At 37.1% G+C, this 15,392-nt stretch overlaps 1 protein-coding gene across 6 annotated transcripts in view; it reads left to right on the top strand.

Moving 5' to 3' along the window:
- CPEB2 (cytoplasmic polyadenylation element binding protein 2) overlaps window positions 1–15,392 on the top strand; it is a 105,614-nt gene that overhangs the window by 2,512 nt on the left and 87,710 nt on the right. For 3 of the 6 annotated variants that reach the window (XM_075066583.1, XM_075066580.1, XM_075066581.1), the window contains exon 2: window positions 3,002–3,283. In XM_075066583.1, the coding sequence (XP_074922684.1) occupies window positions 3,062–3,283 (222 nt within the window). In that variant the 5' untranslated portion in view covers window positions 3,002–3,061. Of the gene's footprint in view, window position 1; window positions 459–3,001; window positions 3,284–15,392 lie in introns of those variants that run through there. The other 3 variants (XM_075066585.1, XM_075066582.1, XM_075066584.1) reach the window with 3 other exon arrangements.

The raw sequence follows: 15,392 nt of genomic DNA, 5'->3' as shown, positions 1-15,392 counted from the left end.
TGCGGGGCCCGGGAGTTTCGGGGCGGCCGCCAGCGGGAACCCACTCCGCATGAGGGAGAGCGCTGGGGAAGCCACTCGGACCCGGGAGGGAAGGTCCCCGCCCTGCCCCCGGAGAGGGGCAAACAGCTGAGGTTTTATTTGAGTCTCCCCGGCCGAAGTTACCCGGCAGCAGGGACAGCGCTGCTGGAGCCGGTTGGTGGAAACAGGGCGGGGCTGCCACAGCCCAGGCTCAGTCTCGGCGCTGCAGCGAATGCCCTTTGGCGGAGTGGGGGGCCTCGGCCCCGTTTCTCTGCAGCTCTCTCTGGGGGGTCTGGACCCCATTTCTCTGGCCGGGGTGCCGCAGAGCTCCCGTCGCCCGGCAAGGGAGGGGGAGGGCAAACTAATTAGTTTCGGATTAGAGATCTGTTGGCTGCCCCTTCTTTCCGACCCTCTGCCTCTTCTGCTGCTGTAGGTATCAGGTGAGCAAAAGCGGATTAAGTAACATGACAGGCCCATTGATTCTTAGTGTGAGTTATATCCCCCAGACTTTGATCGATTCTGTACTTACTGGGTTTTATAGCTGCTGTCTAGAGGCGTCGTTTCCTTAGCTGTCAACAATTTTTTGTTTAGTTTTGTTTGTAATTGCCCCCGAATGCTACTAGTGAAAAGGTCACAGTTTCAATGTGAAAAGGAACAAGTTTCCCTCCAGAAAACATGTTTGTTGAATTATTAGCCTCCCTGCTTCAGACAAACACCTTTCCTTGTCTTTGGTTTGTTTTAAGGTCAGGGTTTTGGTAGACTTTTTAAATATACTTTTAAAATTGAGAACATATACATTGACTTGCATAGGCAGGTTTGGCGTTAAGAGACTTTTTAATTCATCTGAGAACTGTCAAGATGAATAACTTTTATTTAGAGTTACTTGTGTATGTGGCGATATAGGCAAACAGCAGCTTCGCTGCTGTATTTCAGGTTGTCCTAATTCTCCTGCCTACAGCACTTACTGCACCTACTAGTTTAATGGGTGGCTTGGAATCCTCATCTCCTATTGGCTAAAGAGGTTGCTTTTCTTCCTGGTTTTGTATGTTGAGACTAAGATAACGTGTCATATTTTGTTCCATGGAGCTACTCTTCTCTCTCCAGTTAACATATCATAGTGTGTGACATTTGCATCATGTTAAGGTTTTTTCAGCCCTTCATGGCTGAGTATACCATGTATGCCCCATAGTCAGTTTAATTTCTGCTTACTTCTAGTATTAAACTGTGTGGAATTTTACCAAGTAGGTATGATTGGGATTTTATGAAGTAAAGTGTTTGGGGTTTTTTGGTAATTGGGATTCAAAAATTGTACTACAAGAAAATGTATGTTGTTTATATGTTCATGTGTGATAAATATGTTTTAACATGGATCTTATCACTTAGTTTGCTCTGGTTTTAAACAAATTCCAAAGCAATTAAGAGAGAGGACAGCAGTTCTCTCTACCATTAACATTTGTGGGGAGTTCTTTTCACCTCTCACTTCCCTGGCTATTATTCAGTTATGAATATGTCAGTTGTAGGTAGTAAACCTAAACAGTGATGTGAAAGCATAGTTAGCAGGTTTAAAGACCCTGTTTTAACACTTGACATTATCTCCAAAGTTTGTTTCTCAGTAGAGTGCCTGCTTCTCCTAAAATTCCAGCACAAAGCATTCAGGTTTTACAACATAATTTTCTATAATTATATAGAACAGAGGTGTCTGCCTGAGTATCTGACCACAGTGGCTTTACCATATTTTCAGGATAATTTTTATGTCTGTACAACTCCATCAATACTTACCGTATTTAACCTTTTTTTAGTATTGCACATCTGGCATCCTTTAGATTGTCATTAGAATGACATTATTTTTGAAATTGAGGCGTTACATTTGGATTTCAGATTAGAATTGGATTTATAGACCCTCTGTTTCATCAAAGGGTGTCTGAAAAATATCCTTTCCATGATCAGTCAAGTTTTAAATACTTTTATTTTGCTTTGCTAGGCAAACACAGCTCTTTATTATCACCAGAGTTCAGTGGGTCCACCTCTTGGTAGTATGACAACCATTTCAGTTCACACATTGGTTGTGGTATAGATTATTAAGTATTGAAGGCAGCAGTAGTGTTTTATCCATTTTCCTCCTGAAAAGATCTTTTCATTTTCCCTCTGTGGTTAGTCTGAATATGTAAATTTTCTTTTGTATAATAGCAGTAGTCCATTGGATATCAAAACAATCCCTTTGTGAAGTAATCAAAAAGCCAGATTCCTCGGGTGTGGCAAAACACTTTTGGTTCGCTGATTTCTGCACAGCTATGTCAGTTTACACCAGCTGAGGATCTGGTCTAGTTTGTTACACCAGAAGTTCAAGCTGTAGCCTTTAAAGGCTATTATAATACATTTATCTTTTTAGATACACATCAAGAATAGTTACTCTGAACAAATAATTTTAGGTTATACAGATTGTCTATGGGATAATCAGTCTTTGTCATTGTTATTTGAAAACATTTACCTCTTTATGTAATATTTTAGCTTGACCTATAATTTATTTTACCCTGCAACTCACTGCTTTCTCCTTTACTCACAAAAAAACCAACAAGTGACCTCCATGAAACCATCTAATGCTACTCTACAGAGACATATCAAGCAGGGGCCTGCCTGCCTATGTAACACGTGACAGATTAGTTACATAATGAAAGTGTGGCAGCTTTTATTGTATTTAAATAACTATAGAAATATTTTACCAAACAAGAAATAAAAATCTTAATTTATCATTTTGGCAAATCAGTCTTTTTGGTAAAGCAGTCTTGTTTTATGGTTATTTGTATTCAGTTTTCTCCTTTGCCATGGATGTTAGTTTATAGGCAAATGGGAACTTCCAGTTTTCGTACTCTTTACAAAAGCCATTTGATCTTTTTTGAGGTAACAAGCAAACTAGGAATGTTTAAAAAAACCAAAATCTAATCCACTCTTCTCTCTCTTTTTTTTTTTTTTTTTTTTTTTTTAGCCTCTTCTGAAGCAGTCGCCCTGGAGCAACCATCAGAGTAGTGGCTGGAGCACAGGAAATATGTCCTGGGGAGGAATGCATGGCAGAGACCATCGTAGAACTGGAAACATGGGAATTCCAGGAACTATGAACCAAATTTCTCCTTTGAAGAAGCCCTTTTCTGGTAATGTCATAGCTCCCCCTAAATTTACTCGCTCTACTCCATCGCTGACACCAAAATCATGGATTGAAGATAATGTTTTCCGAACTGACAACAACAGTAATACTCTCTTACCCTTACAGGTAAGAATGATATGTAACTGGAGCTGTCTTAATGTTTGTCTTTAATTTTGTCTAGCATTATAAATAGGTCTATTTAACATATTACGTGATACTGACAATGTTTATGGTGATTTTTGTGAAAATGTTGTACCTTCTAATGTTACAAGTGTACTGAAAGTGACAATTAACCAAAATATTTTCCAGTTTATATAAAATGCCGGCAATAGCCAGAATTATTGCTTTCTGACTCTACAAGAGGGGAAAAGGAGGAAACTGAAGAAACTCTTGCACAGCAACAAGGAAGCAGAAATGCTTTTTAAACTGTCAGAAAGCATTTTTAACATTAGTCAATTTAAAACACTTAAGGCTCCTTTTAAATCTGGGCTGCTTTTATCCCTTATTTTTAATATAGATTAATTTTAGATCTTATCAAATTGTTCTTGTGGATAAGTCTTTTTATACTCTATTTGTGGACTGCTCTAACTCTCTTTTAAATTTACCTTTTCATCTTATTAGTATCCTTGCCAATGCCACTTTGCATATGGGTTTTAGTTTTCCTCGAATGGCAACTTCTTGAGGGATGTCCATAGTTATCTGATGACTGGAACATAGAAGCCCTTTGATTTAGAGTCGTTAATTGTGAAGAGGAAGAATGGTCTTGGACTCAGGGGATCTGGGTTCAATTTTTATAACAGACTTTCTGTGTATCTTTAGGCAAGTCACCTAATCTCTATGCCTTAGGTTCCTGTCTGTAAAATGGAGATAATATTTTTTTCTCAAGCCTCTGGCAGTCTTGTCTAGTTAATTTGTCAATTCTTGGGGGCAAGGATTGTCTCTTGCTATCAGGCCCCAATCTCAGTTGGTAGTATAGTAGTTTATGTATTTTCATTTTTTATTGTGAGGAATCTAAATTTAAAGACAATCATTCTACCTTAGAAACTAGCCATTCCAAGGAAACAGCAGATTACTTTAAGAACAATTCTCCATTTTACATCATCTTTAGATCTTCCTTAACTTTAGTACTTTGTCTTGATTTGGGCTAATATATTAACAAAATAAGTAACCTGTAGGAAAGAGTAGTTACAATACTGGTTGTTCCCTGCATAAGGCTGTCATACCTCTTTTATTTAGAATGTACTTATTCTAAAGTAGGTCTTTGTCATAATTTTGATCTCTTAACTTTGAACAGCTGCATTTGTGTCAAAAAGTAAATTAATTTTAGTGTACCTGTGATAATAGCAAAAAATTTCAGTCTGGGATTTTTGCATAGATCTCCTGGTTTTTGTCATTTTGGCTGTGAGTGGACTTCCCATTGGCTCAACAAGCCATATACCTCTACTTACAAATGGGGCCTGATAGTTACAATACTGGACTCAGTGCCACTACTGATTTCAGATGCATTTGAATTTTGCTGGGATTGCATCCAATAATGCATTTCTTTTATGGGAAATCCTGCTAACATCATCTTCTAAAGTCCTACCTCACTGAATGGATCTGCTAACTAGGCTTAAACAGCAGGGTTTGTATAATTTTCTTGGTTGCTTGTTTGGGTGGGATGAAGAAAAGGATGCCACTTTGATACCAGACTACAACTTGACTCATTAAAGATAGAGTTTAGAGTTGCCATCTTGAGACAGCTGGTGCTCTGCAGTGGAAATAACTTTTTTATAAAAAAAAAACACCCCATTCTGAAGTAGACACCTGTAAAATAATCAATTTCATGATTTGGGTTAGGAATATTAGTGTTTTGTTATTCAGTTTGAACAGAATTGCCACAATATATTAGAGTAGAAAAGAGTCCTGTTGCACCTTATAGACTAACAGACGTATTGGAGCATGTCATGTCACATGCATCTGACGAAGTAGATATTCACCCACGAAAGCTCATGCTCCAATACGTCTGTTAGTCTATAAGATGCAACAGGACACTCTGCTGCTTTTACAGATCCAGACTAACACGGCTACCCCTCTAATACTGAATATATTGGAGTGCGTATCTAGCCAAGGACAAACTTGCATGTACTTCAGATATATGGTAATTCAGTATGTCTAATAAGTTTGCAAGTGTGTATATATTGAGCTTGCTGAAACTTTTAGAGGAAGTCATTTAATATAAAGCAGCTTGTTTTCAGATCTAAACAAAATTTTTTTTATTCCTGGTATATAGAAAGCTAATATTTCCATTTAATTAAAACAATCATAGGTAACAGAGTAGAAAAAAGTATCTGAAGTTCAACCGTATTCATAATTTGTGTTGATGTTTTTGTTCTTGATGTTCACAACTTCAAAGCAGAATTATCGACATACTTAAATTTAGTACCTACAATTGAACTGGCTGCTGAACAGCTTCATGAAAGAGACAAATAATTTTGTTTTGTCCAGTAATAAACTAGAGTGTTTAGCTATGCTTAAATCTTGCTTGTTTGCTTTTATAAGAATAGTCAAAGGACAGACTGCAAGTATTGTGATCTGAACTCTTTCAGTGTTAACCAATTTTATTGCAGAAACATTAAATAGATGTCTTCTGTATTCTTATTAAGGTGCACTGAATTACTGTATTCATAATTTTTCAATCTGTATTAAGTTCTGTTCTACATGTGGTCACTTCCCCACTACGTTGACTGACACATGGATTTTAGGCATTATAGTGAAATCGTTTAAAAAGAAGCTGAACTTCAGTTCAGTTAGAACTGGTGATGCTGTCTAGGCTTGTGTTGGCAGTTGTGACACAGTCAAACATCAGTCTACTTAATTTGTGCAGGGCTTGTCTCTTTCCATAAAAGGTTGAGGTATTCAGATTGATTCTTAAAGATACAGTAGCAGTTTTAGCAGATACTGAATAAACACTTTTATATTACTAAACTTATGCCATCTGCTAAATGTAACTATATTGAACAGATGTATAAAACTTGCCTGTAGTCCTCCTAAACCAATGTTTCTCAATCTTAGTAGAGACTCTTGACCATGTTTTCTCTCATTTACAATTTGCAAATCTTTTTCGCCACTATTTGTGATCACATAACACCGTGTTGCAACTACTAAAATAGTTTTTATATAGAAATAGTTAAAATACATGTTTAAATCTTGCTTTTAGATATAGACGTGATTATGAGCCAGCACCATGAGATTTGCTAGCTCTTTGCAGTCTGCTAGTGGATCACAGATTGGAAGTCACTTTTGTAAAGAATTTTCAGGCCTTGTCTACAGTGGAGACTTGCCTTAATTGTAGCCATCTGTGTGCAGTAGCTCATGTAGCTGCACTAGTGCAAACCACTATTATAGACAAGATAAGTCACAATTTGAACAGTTGCAGCTTATTCATTTATCTGAAACTTTGTTTTATTCCCAGAGTCTGCACTGATGCAGCTACACTGGTAGCTGAGATCAGAGCATGTCCCCGATGTACACAAGGTCAGGGAGTTGATGTTATTTCTAATACATAATATTGTTTGGTATTAAGCATCTGTACGGTGAACAGTGTATATTATTAATGACTGTTAAAATGTTATGTTTTGATGATGTAGTTTACAAAAAGGAGGGGAATGAAGACCAAACTTTTTCACTGTTGGTATTCTTTAAGTATAAGACTGAGGCATAAGTTTCCTATGTGCACAAACTGGATAGAACTTCATTGACTGCAGTGAAGTTAAATTCACTAATGGTGAATTGCATCGCTAAGATGGGATTTTGAAAAGTGCTCAATTTTGTCCTAACTTCTCACACTAACCTTAGAGGTAACACTCCAGTGGTAAAGTTAGGCCATCATTGAGTGCGTTTGAAAGTCCGACGTTTTGGCCTGCTTTTCACTATGGTGTCACAACTGTGATACTGCAGTTGTGCCGATATGGAGTGGATTGATGGAAGGGGGTTTTCTGTTGATGTAGGTAATTACCTCTAAGAGGCAGTAGCTAGGTCAATGGAATAATTCTTCCATCAGCCTAACTGCATCTATGGTGGAGGTTTAGATTGACTCATCTGTCGTGCAGGGTGTGAAATCTTTCATGGCCCTGAGCAATGTAGCTAAGTTGATCTAATATTTAAATGAAGACCAGGCCTCAAGTTTTACTGGCAAACTATAGCTCTAAGGGTTGTAATTTTTTGTTCTGACACTGGCAGAATTATGCTGGTTAAAAGCCCTACTCTAGATACAGTTATATTGGCATAAGGCACATTATATCACCATAGTTTATTTTATTTTGGTGAATCAGAATAATCTATGCCAGTAAAACTCATCTACATTGTGGGTTTTGTAGCTTTAAGTATTGTATACTGGTGTAGTTAAAACAGAGAAACTTAAATGTAAACAAGGCCTTCAGGTTTATAATTTTTTTTTGTCTGAATATCGATAGTACATTATTTTAAATGAGTGTAGTACTTCTTAAAAGGTCAATAGTCTTTGACTGTATGCTCTTGGAAAGAACAAATGTAAATAAAGCTTCATTCTGCCAAAATGAATCTGAATTCTGTTCCTGTATCTTTGAATTCAGGAAATACATTGCATGTCTGGGTGTCTTTTTCACCTTGATTTGTCCTTCCTGTTTGTTTGGACTGTCCTTGAGACTGAGCTTTGTTAGTCACTACTGAAACCTATTGCTGAAATGTGGGATTCTGGACAGTAAGATATAACCTATATGACTGCAGATATTTCTTCTGGTTACCTTAGTTGTCCCTTTTTATTTTTATTTTTTTAATTCAGATACTAAAATTTCAAATATTCAGTGAAATAAAGCACAGTTTCCGGTGTTTTCAGATAAGTTTGAGTTGTACTTAACACCAGATGTTAAGTTAAATTATTCTTTAATACTCTCGATACAGCAAAAGAATAATTTATCAGAGTTTGCTCAAGTCAAAGAGGGTTAACTTAATTTGGATTTTCAAGATATAATAAAGTTTTTTCAATATTTGTAATTGATAATATTTGATAACAAAATCCATGTTAATATATTTAGTCTAGAATCCAATTGTTAAAGACTTGTCTTAACAAGTTTAAAACATTAACCAAGACTTTCAAAAATAAGTGTCTAAAGTTATTCTTTTCAGTCCATATTTAGGCACCTAGTTAAATGGCCTGATTTTCAGAAGTGCTGAGCACCTAGCTGCCCTCATAAAAGTCTGTGGGAGAGTTTATATTTCAGCACTTTTAGAATTCAGATAGCTTATTTAGGTGGTTTAAAACATGGATTTAGGAGTCCAGCTTTAGGCAATTATTTTTTGGAGAAAAGTTGCCTTCATTCAGATTGTACTGTGCTTTAGACCAGTTACCTGCGCCTAGTAGGTTTAGGCCTCAATTTTTTGCAGAGGGACTGCTGCCCTGTAAGCAGAACCATTCAGTGCAGCTCTGCTTGGTGCAGCAGCAGTCCACCTACAAGCTGTCAATTTCAGGATCAAGGCCTCTGAATGGACAATTTTAAAATTTCAAACTTGCATATAGATGTTCACAATACTGAACAAAATCGATGGACCCAGTCTCTTAGGCTTAAAGCCACAAATGTATTAACAAGCTTTTGCTGAACTAAACATTCTTACCTGTGTTGCTTAACTTACACAGGTTATAAAATATTGGAAGAATATATTTAAACCACATCCTTTGTTTTATTAACATATGCAAGAACTTATGTAAGGGCTATCTCTTGTTGCTCAGCAAAATGTTTGTCAACTAGGCTAATGGAGCAATACTTTATACATTATGATTCTAGTTACCTAAGAGTTAGCAATGAAAGACATTTTATATTGTCCAACCCATCCCATTGCCAAACCATAATTGTTCTCTGAGATTATGAGCTTTTCCAGGTTTAAATCGCTAGATTTTACTGCCACATTTGAAAGACTATTTTGTGGATGGATAGAAAACTTTTCCTGACAATGTTTAGTCTAAATTTTGCTTTTCTCAGTTTCAAACAACTATTCTTAGTTATTTTTTTAAACTCCTGAACAACTTCCCCCTTCATGCTGACACCCTCCAAATGTTCAGTTTATTGTCCTTTTAGTTGTTTTGACCATGCTATGCGTGCACAGGTTTTTTAGGCTTTCCTCATGGGTCAGTCCTGCCAAACCTTTAATCATCTTTGTAGTCTGTCTGGATTGCTTCCATTATGTCAATGTCTTTTCTTAACCTGGACCATTTGAATATGAGTGTAGTGAATGCTATATGTCTTCATAGATAAATATTTCAGCAAAAATGGCTTGTATAGCTGGGTAACAGAACTGTCATTTTGTTATGGGACCTTTTCTGTAAATACACCTCTACCCTGATATAACGCGACCCGATATAACATGGTAAAGCAGTGCTCTGGGGAGGTGGGACTGCATACTCTGGTGGATCAAAGCAAGTTTAATATAACGCGGTTTCACCTATAACACGGTAAGATTTTTGGGCTTCTCAGGATAGCGTTATATCGAGGTAGAGATGTATTTATATATGCAATAATGTGATCTTAACTTGAAAACATGTTTGATATTCTCAGGATGACTGTCCCTAGATATCTGCTAAATGTTATATTTGTTAGCTACTTTATGTTGTGTGGGTAGTGGTAACCTACTTTCCTTACTGAGGTAATTTTCTTGTTTCTACTTTCTGTAAGCCTTCTGTCCAGTTTCCATAGAGCTAAACTGTCATGAGCCATAGGTTTTACATTTGCAGTTTCTCAGTATGTACTGACAAGTTATTGTCTCAGCAGGATGCCTATGACTATGTTATGGATCCTTAATGTCTTCAAGCTTTCAATTATTTTTATTTTTCTAGTTAAGATATACATTTGATTTTTTTTATAATATATGCTTAACCAATATAATTATTATGAGGAGTCCTCTACCAATGTACATGTATAGAAATACCTTCCTAAAAATGTACTGTTTGTAAGTTGGACATTTCACTTCATTGGTACTCACCTATTGTCTCCAAGCTTTAACAAAATGTAATAGAAACATACATACAGTTTATTGAAAGTCACTAATTTTTTTGGGTATAGAAACTAAGATCTTTTTGAGTTTAAGGTTGGTTAGGAAGAGGGTGAAACAGATGGGACATGGTTAGCTTAAAATGATCATTTAAATTAATGTTTTTGGTGTAGCAAGAATTGAATTCACTATAAAATCTTGCTCGTCACCAAAAGATCTTACTCTTAAGATCATTTTCTTTTTCATTATTTTATGTTCGCTTTATTATGAAGTAGATCATGGTAGACTTCCTCAGAACATCAAGATTTGTTTGAAATAAGGTTTTCTGAAAGGATTTGTTTTTTAGTGTATTTTTAGCTCCTCTGAAATGCTTTTAAAGGCCAAGATTTTAGAATATGTTCCTAAAATTAAATGAGAGCCTAACTTTAATAATTCATTTTTGAGAACCTTGGACAAAGATTAGCAAAGGCTGCTTATGATAGTTTAGATTTTTTCCATGGTTTCCTAGATTAATTGCATTGTGCCTAATAGTGACATCTAAAGAGCAATGTGGGATGTGCCTGCAGTGTGTATTGAACTTCTCCAAGTAATTAATTACTCTGATAATTGAAAAGCCAAGATAGTCTTTGCATAACTTATGTGTGGATTTATTTAGAAGTCTTAAATACATTCTACCAAGAACAGTGGCTCTAGAAAAAAGAGGATTTATATTGCATATGGTACCATGAGAACTCCACATCTTAAACACATTTTTTTTTAAATGATCTGGAGAGTTCTAGGACAAAATTGCAAATGTACAGAGCATTTTCCTAGAGTTAATTCTTATCAGTTTTGCTGGTGCTAGTGGGAATGTATCAGAAATTGAAAGGAATAGAGGGCTTTGTTTTGAAGACATGTATTTGTTGGGAATCAAATATGGTTTTTCACTTCCTTGAACATTGGTGATATGAGAAGCAGCACACTGCCTCCAAAGTAAGATTGCACATTATGCTAGCCGTATTATCTGGGTGACTGAAGAAAGGGCCTTTTTAACTCCAGTCTAGAAGTACTAACATTCAGATCTCCTCAACCAGGAAGATTACACCTGATATGTTTTTTTAAAATGAGAAAGGTTGGAGGAAACTAAGTGGTAAACAAAGTGTGAAAGAGAGATTAGTAGAAATAAGGTTGAGTTTGGTGGAATCAATAAATGCATGAAATCCAAGGGGTAGGTAAAAATGAAGTGGCTAATTTGTACGTGCTTTTTCAGTTAGTGGTGAGATTGGTGCCTTAGAGAAAATGTAAAGTCCTGCCTGACTCCCTAGTTTTAGATCTACTGAAAAATTTAACTCTTGAAAATGTATTCTGTTAGTGTACTACTTTGTGCTAAGTTGACTGACAGGACTTCTAGTGACATATTGCATCTGATGGTTAGAATACTTGAGGCTTCTACTGTGTAAACAACTTTTAAACATAGCTTCTGAAAAGTCAGCTGACAGATCAAGTTTTCTGTAAAATATTTTCCTTATTGTTAGAGCCTTAAAATGAACCCAATTATAGCTTGTAGCGGAATTGAGGGTACCTTTGAGACTAAGTTGGTTTGGCGTTAACTTTCAATTTCAGTTCATTGTGTTGTATTTTGAAACTGAGAAGCTATTGAAGCACCAGAAGATAAGATCAAGCAGGATTCAAGCACTTCTATATTCAAAACAATGAAAAGCTAATAAGAGAATCTGGCAACAAATTCACTGTGCTATTTTTGTAATACAAGAAACTCATTACAACATTTGTGAAGAATTTTTGGTGACCCAAATTAGTTTCTGTAATTATTTTCTATTGGCCCAACTTATGTTGGTGGAAAGTGCAAGCTTTTGAGAGAGCTTCTTCAGGTTTGGGGAAGGAAGCAGAGTATCTGAGCTAACTACAAAATCAGGACAGACTGTGACTCATAAGGGGTAACACACAGCAGGTGGTCACGTGAAATGAAGTGGGCAACTGAGTGATAGATTGTTATGCATCAAGGGTTAGAAGTGGACAGTTAAAAATAGCAGGAGGGTGGGGTGTTACAAATTGTTGTGATGAGCCATAAAACCAGTGTCCCCGTTGAGTCAATGGTTTTTGGTGTCTAGCAGTTATAGACTCTTAACTCAGAAGGGACCATTATGATCATCTAGTCTGACCTCCTGCACAATGCAGGCCACAGAATCTCATCCACCCACTCCTGTAACAAACCCCTAACCTATGTCTGAGTTATTGAAGTCCTCATCTCGTGGTTTGAAGACCTCAAGGTGCAGAGAATCTTCCAGCAAATGACCCGTGACCCATGCTGCTGAGGAAGGTGAAAAATATCCAGGGCCTCTGCCAATCTTCCCTGAAAGAAAATTCCTTCCCGACCCCAAATATGACGATCAGTTAAAGCCTGAGCATGTGGGCAAGACTCACCAGTCAGCATCCAGGAAAGAATTCTGTGTAGTAACTCAGATCCCACCCCATCTAACATCCCATCACAGACCATTGGGCATAGGAATGTATGTTCCCAGGATCATCTTTTGAAGGTGTTATGCAGGTTTCCTTGGAGGATGGATATTGAAAGATCAGCTATGCAGAGTGATTGCTTTGTGTTCTCCTGTGGGTGATATGGTGTTTTTGTCTTTTTTATCATTTTCCTGTGTGACTTCATTTGAGAATGTAGTGATTGTCTAGTTTCGCCCCACATAGTTGTTGGGACATTTAATGCACTTGATAAGGTAGACCACATGTTGTGGTAAGCATATGTAGGACCCATGAATCTTGGAAGGTGTGTTGTGCCAGGCTATTGATCATTTTAGCAGTGGAGATACGTCTGCAGATTTTTCATCTGTTGTTCTGGCAGGGTCGGGTGCCAGTTGGAGTTGATGTTGTGGTCTGTGGGAAGCTTGTATCTGATGATGACCTTGGTGAGGTTGGAGGGTGGTTTGAAGGCCCGAGGGGGTTTGGGAAAGATTTATTTCAGGATGTAATTCCCAGCAAATATGGATTGTAATTGTTTGATCCCCTGTATGGGTTCCAGTGTGAGGTGGTAATGACAATTGGGGGTGTGCTGTCAGTGGGGGGTTTTCTGTGTTGAAGTAAGCTTTTCCAGGGTATTTGCGTGGCCCATTCCGTGATGTGATCTACTTCTCTGGTGGCGTGTCCTGGTTTAGTGAAGGTGGCTTTAAGTGTGTTATGTGTGTATCCTGGACTTTCTCTTCAGAGCAAATTCTGAGAGATCTGAGTGCATGTCTGTAGATAAGAATATTTGGTATGTCTGGAGTGCTTGGTGGGTTCTTGATATGGTGGTTAGTAGGGTTCCATTGTTTAAGCTAATTGTGCTGTCCAAGAAATTGATGCTAGTGTGGCAGTGTTCTAGAGAGTTTGATGGAACGGTGGTGATGAAGTTGTGATAAAAATCTATGAGAAAGCTTATGTCTTCTGTCAAGAGGATGAAAACATCATTGATGCAGGTGTATTGTTGGTTTCGTGATGCATTTTTCCAGAACTTCTTAACTATTTCTTGTATAATTATCAGCTGCTTGAGACATCTCAATAGTGTATTAGTGTTCAAACTAACCTATTCTGCCATCTCTACAAGCACAGTATTGTTTACTCTATTTTATTCTCTGTGGTTGATCGATCTGTTAGTCTCAAAGTCACCTTTGACAAAGTTCTTTACAAAAATATCAGGCTAACACAAAGTAGTATACTTGCAAGATATTCTCTCCATATTACTACTGATTCAGTCTGCATTGTCACTACTTCAGCAAATTGGTACATGGATACAAGAAGATTTGTAACATGAGTTACTTGACTAAAGTGAACATGTGTTAGTGGTCAAAACAATCCCCTTTCAAAAAACTAGTTGTAACCTTTCCTTCTGGACATCGAGCTTGATGTGGTGACTTACACACACACACAGATCTCTTTTTATAGCAACACTTTTTGGTGCTGACTTAGAAAGCAAAGGCCTACACTTGATACCTGTGCTCTGTAAAGCTGTATTGGCTGCCTATTTAGGGAATATGCTTCAAACTTTTACACTGATAAAGCTTACTTGAACAAAGACTTAAAATTGGGCCCTGTACCCAAAGAAGTTTCTACTTTCCTTGGGATAGTCAAGTTTGGACTAGCTGATTACAGTGTATAGTTGAGTGTATGGCTAGGAGCAGCCTGTCAATTTTGAATGCTTACTCCCTAGATGTCTGTCAAAGCTCATTGTTGGCATCTTTCAAGGCAAAGCTAAAGGTTTGTGTATTTTGTAGGCTTTATTATTTTGTAGAAGGTTAGGATTTGTCCAGATTAGATATCTAGCTATTTATTTTGGTGTTCTAGCTAGTATGTGTTTTGTGCAGTAATTAAGTGCTTTTTATTTTCAGATGTTTTAAAAATGAATGATAAACATTTTAAGACCACATTATGGCTGGTCTTGCTCAGGGGCATAGTGGACATGGTGGTACAACGGTCCTTTCTTCCTTCCTTCCACATTTTTTAAACTTCCTTGCAGGGGCAAGACACGCTTAGGGTAGGTACTCAAAAGGGAGTGATATAAAGGGCAGGACTGTGAACCCTGTATATTGACCATTCAATCTGTTTACAAGGGGATCCCAAGGATAGTAGAGCCCCTATTCTATAGTATTCTTTCCTATCTTTACCAGGGGACTTCTAGTCAAGTCAGTCAAAATTCCTTTCAGGATTAACAGTTTTTCACCACCCCAAAAAGAGCTAGTGTCACAATCTGCCCTTTAACAGGAAGAACTTTATTCTTTCTGTCACCTCTATAGTCATGTGGCAATATTCTAACCAAAAGAATCTAAACTGTAAAACACTTTTTCTAGAACTTTTGTTATGTAGATGTATTAAATGCCACATGAGCCACAAATACTTGAATAATGGCAACTAGTTGCATAGTCTGTACTACTGGTTATGAATTTCAAAATCTTACTGGTATTTTCAGATATGTTTAAGTATAGTATTCTGTCTGTAGCTTCCTAGCCAGTAAATCAGAAGTTGTATGTTGGACTTCTTTTGATCTAACTTATCTCGCTGTCACTGACAATACAATTCCTAAGTTTTCCTGTGGAAAATGGATTTTTTTTTTCCTCCAGAACCTACATTTTTGTTGAAAAACATGGATGGGGAAAATTTCCAATCAGCTCTAATATGCTAAAAGTTGTAAAGCTAGGGAGTGCACACTTCGTTGCTTCTGTAGGACAAGCTTATTGCCTGTGCAATCTTAACC

The sequence above is a fragment of the Chelonoidis abingdonii genome, chromosome 5, assembly GCF_003597395.2.
Source record: "Chelonoidis abingdonii isolate Lonesome George chromosome 5, CheloAbing_2.0, whole genome shotgun sequence".
Lineage (NCBI taxonomy): Eukaryota > Metazoa > Chordata > Testudines > Testudinidae > Chelonoidis > Chelonoidis abingdonii.
Note: the sequence above shows the minus strand (reverse complement) of the source record. Positions and strands in the feature narration are given on the sequence as shown.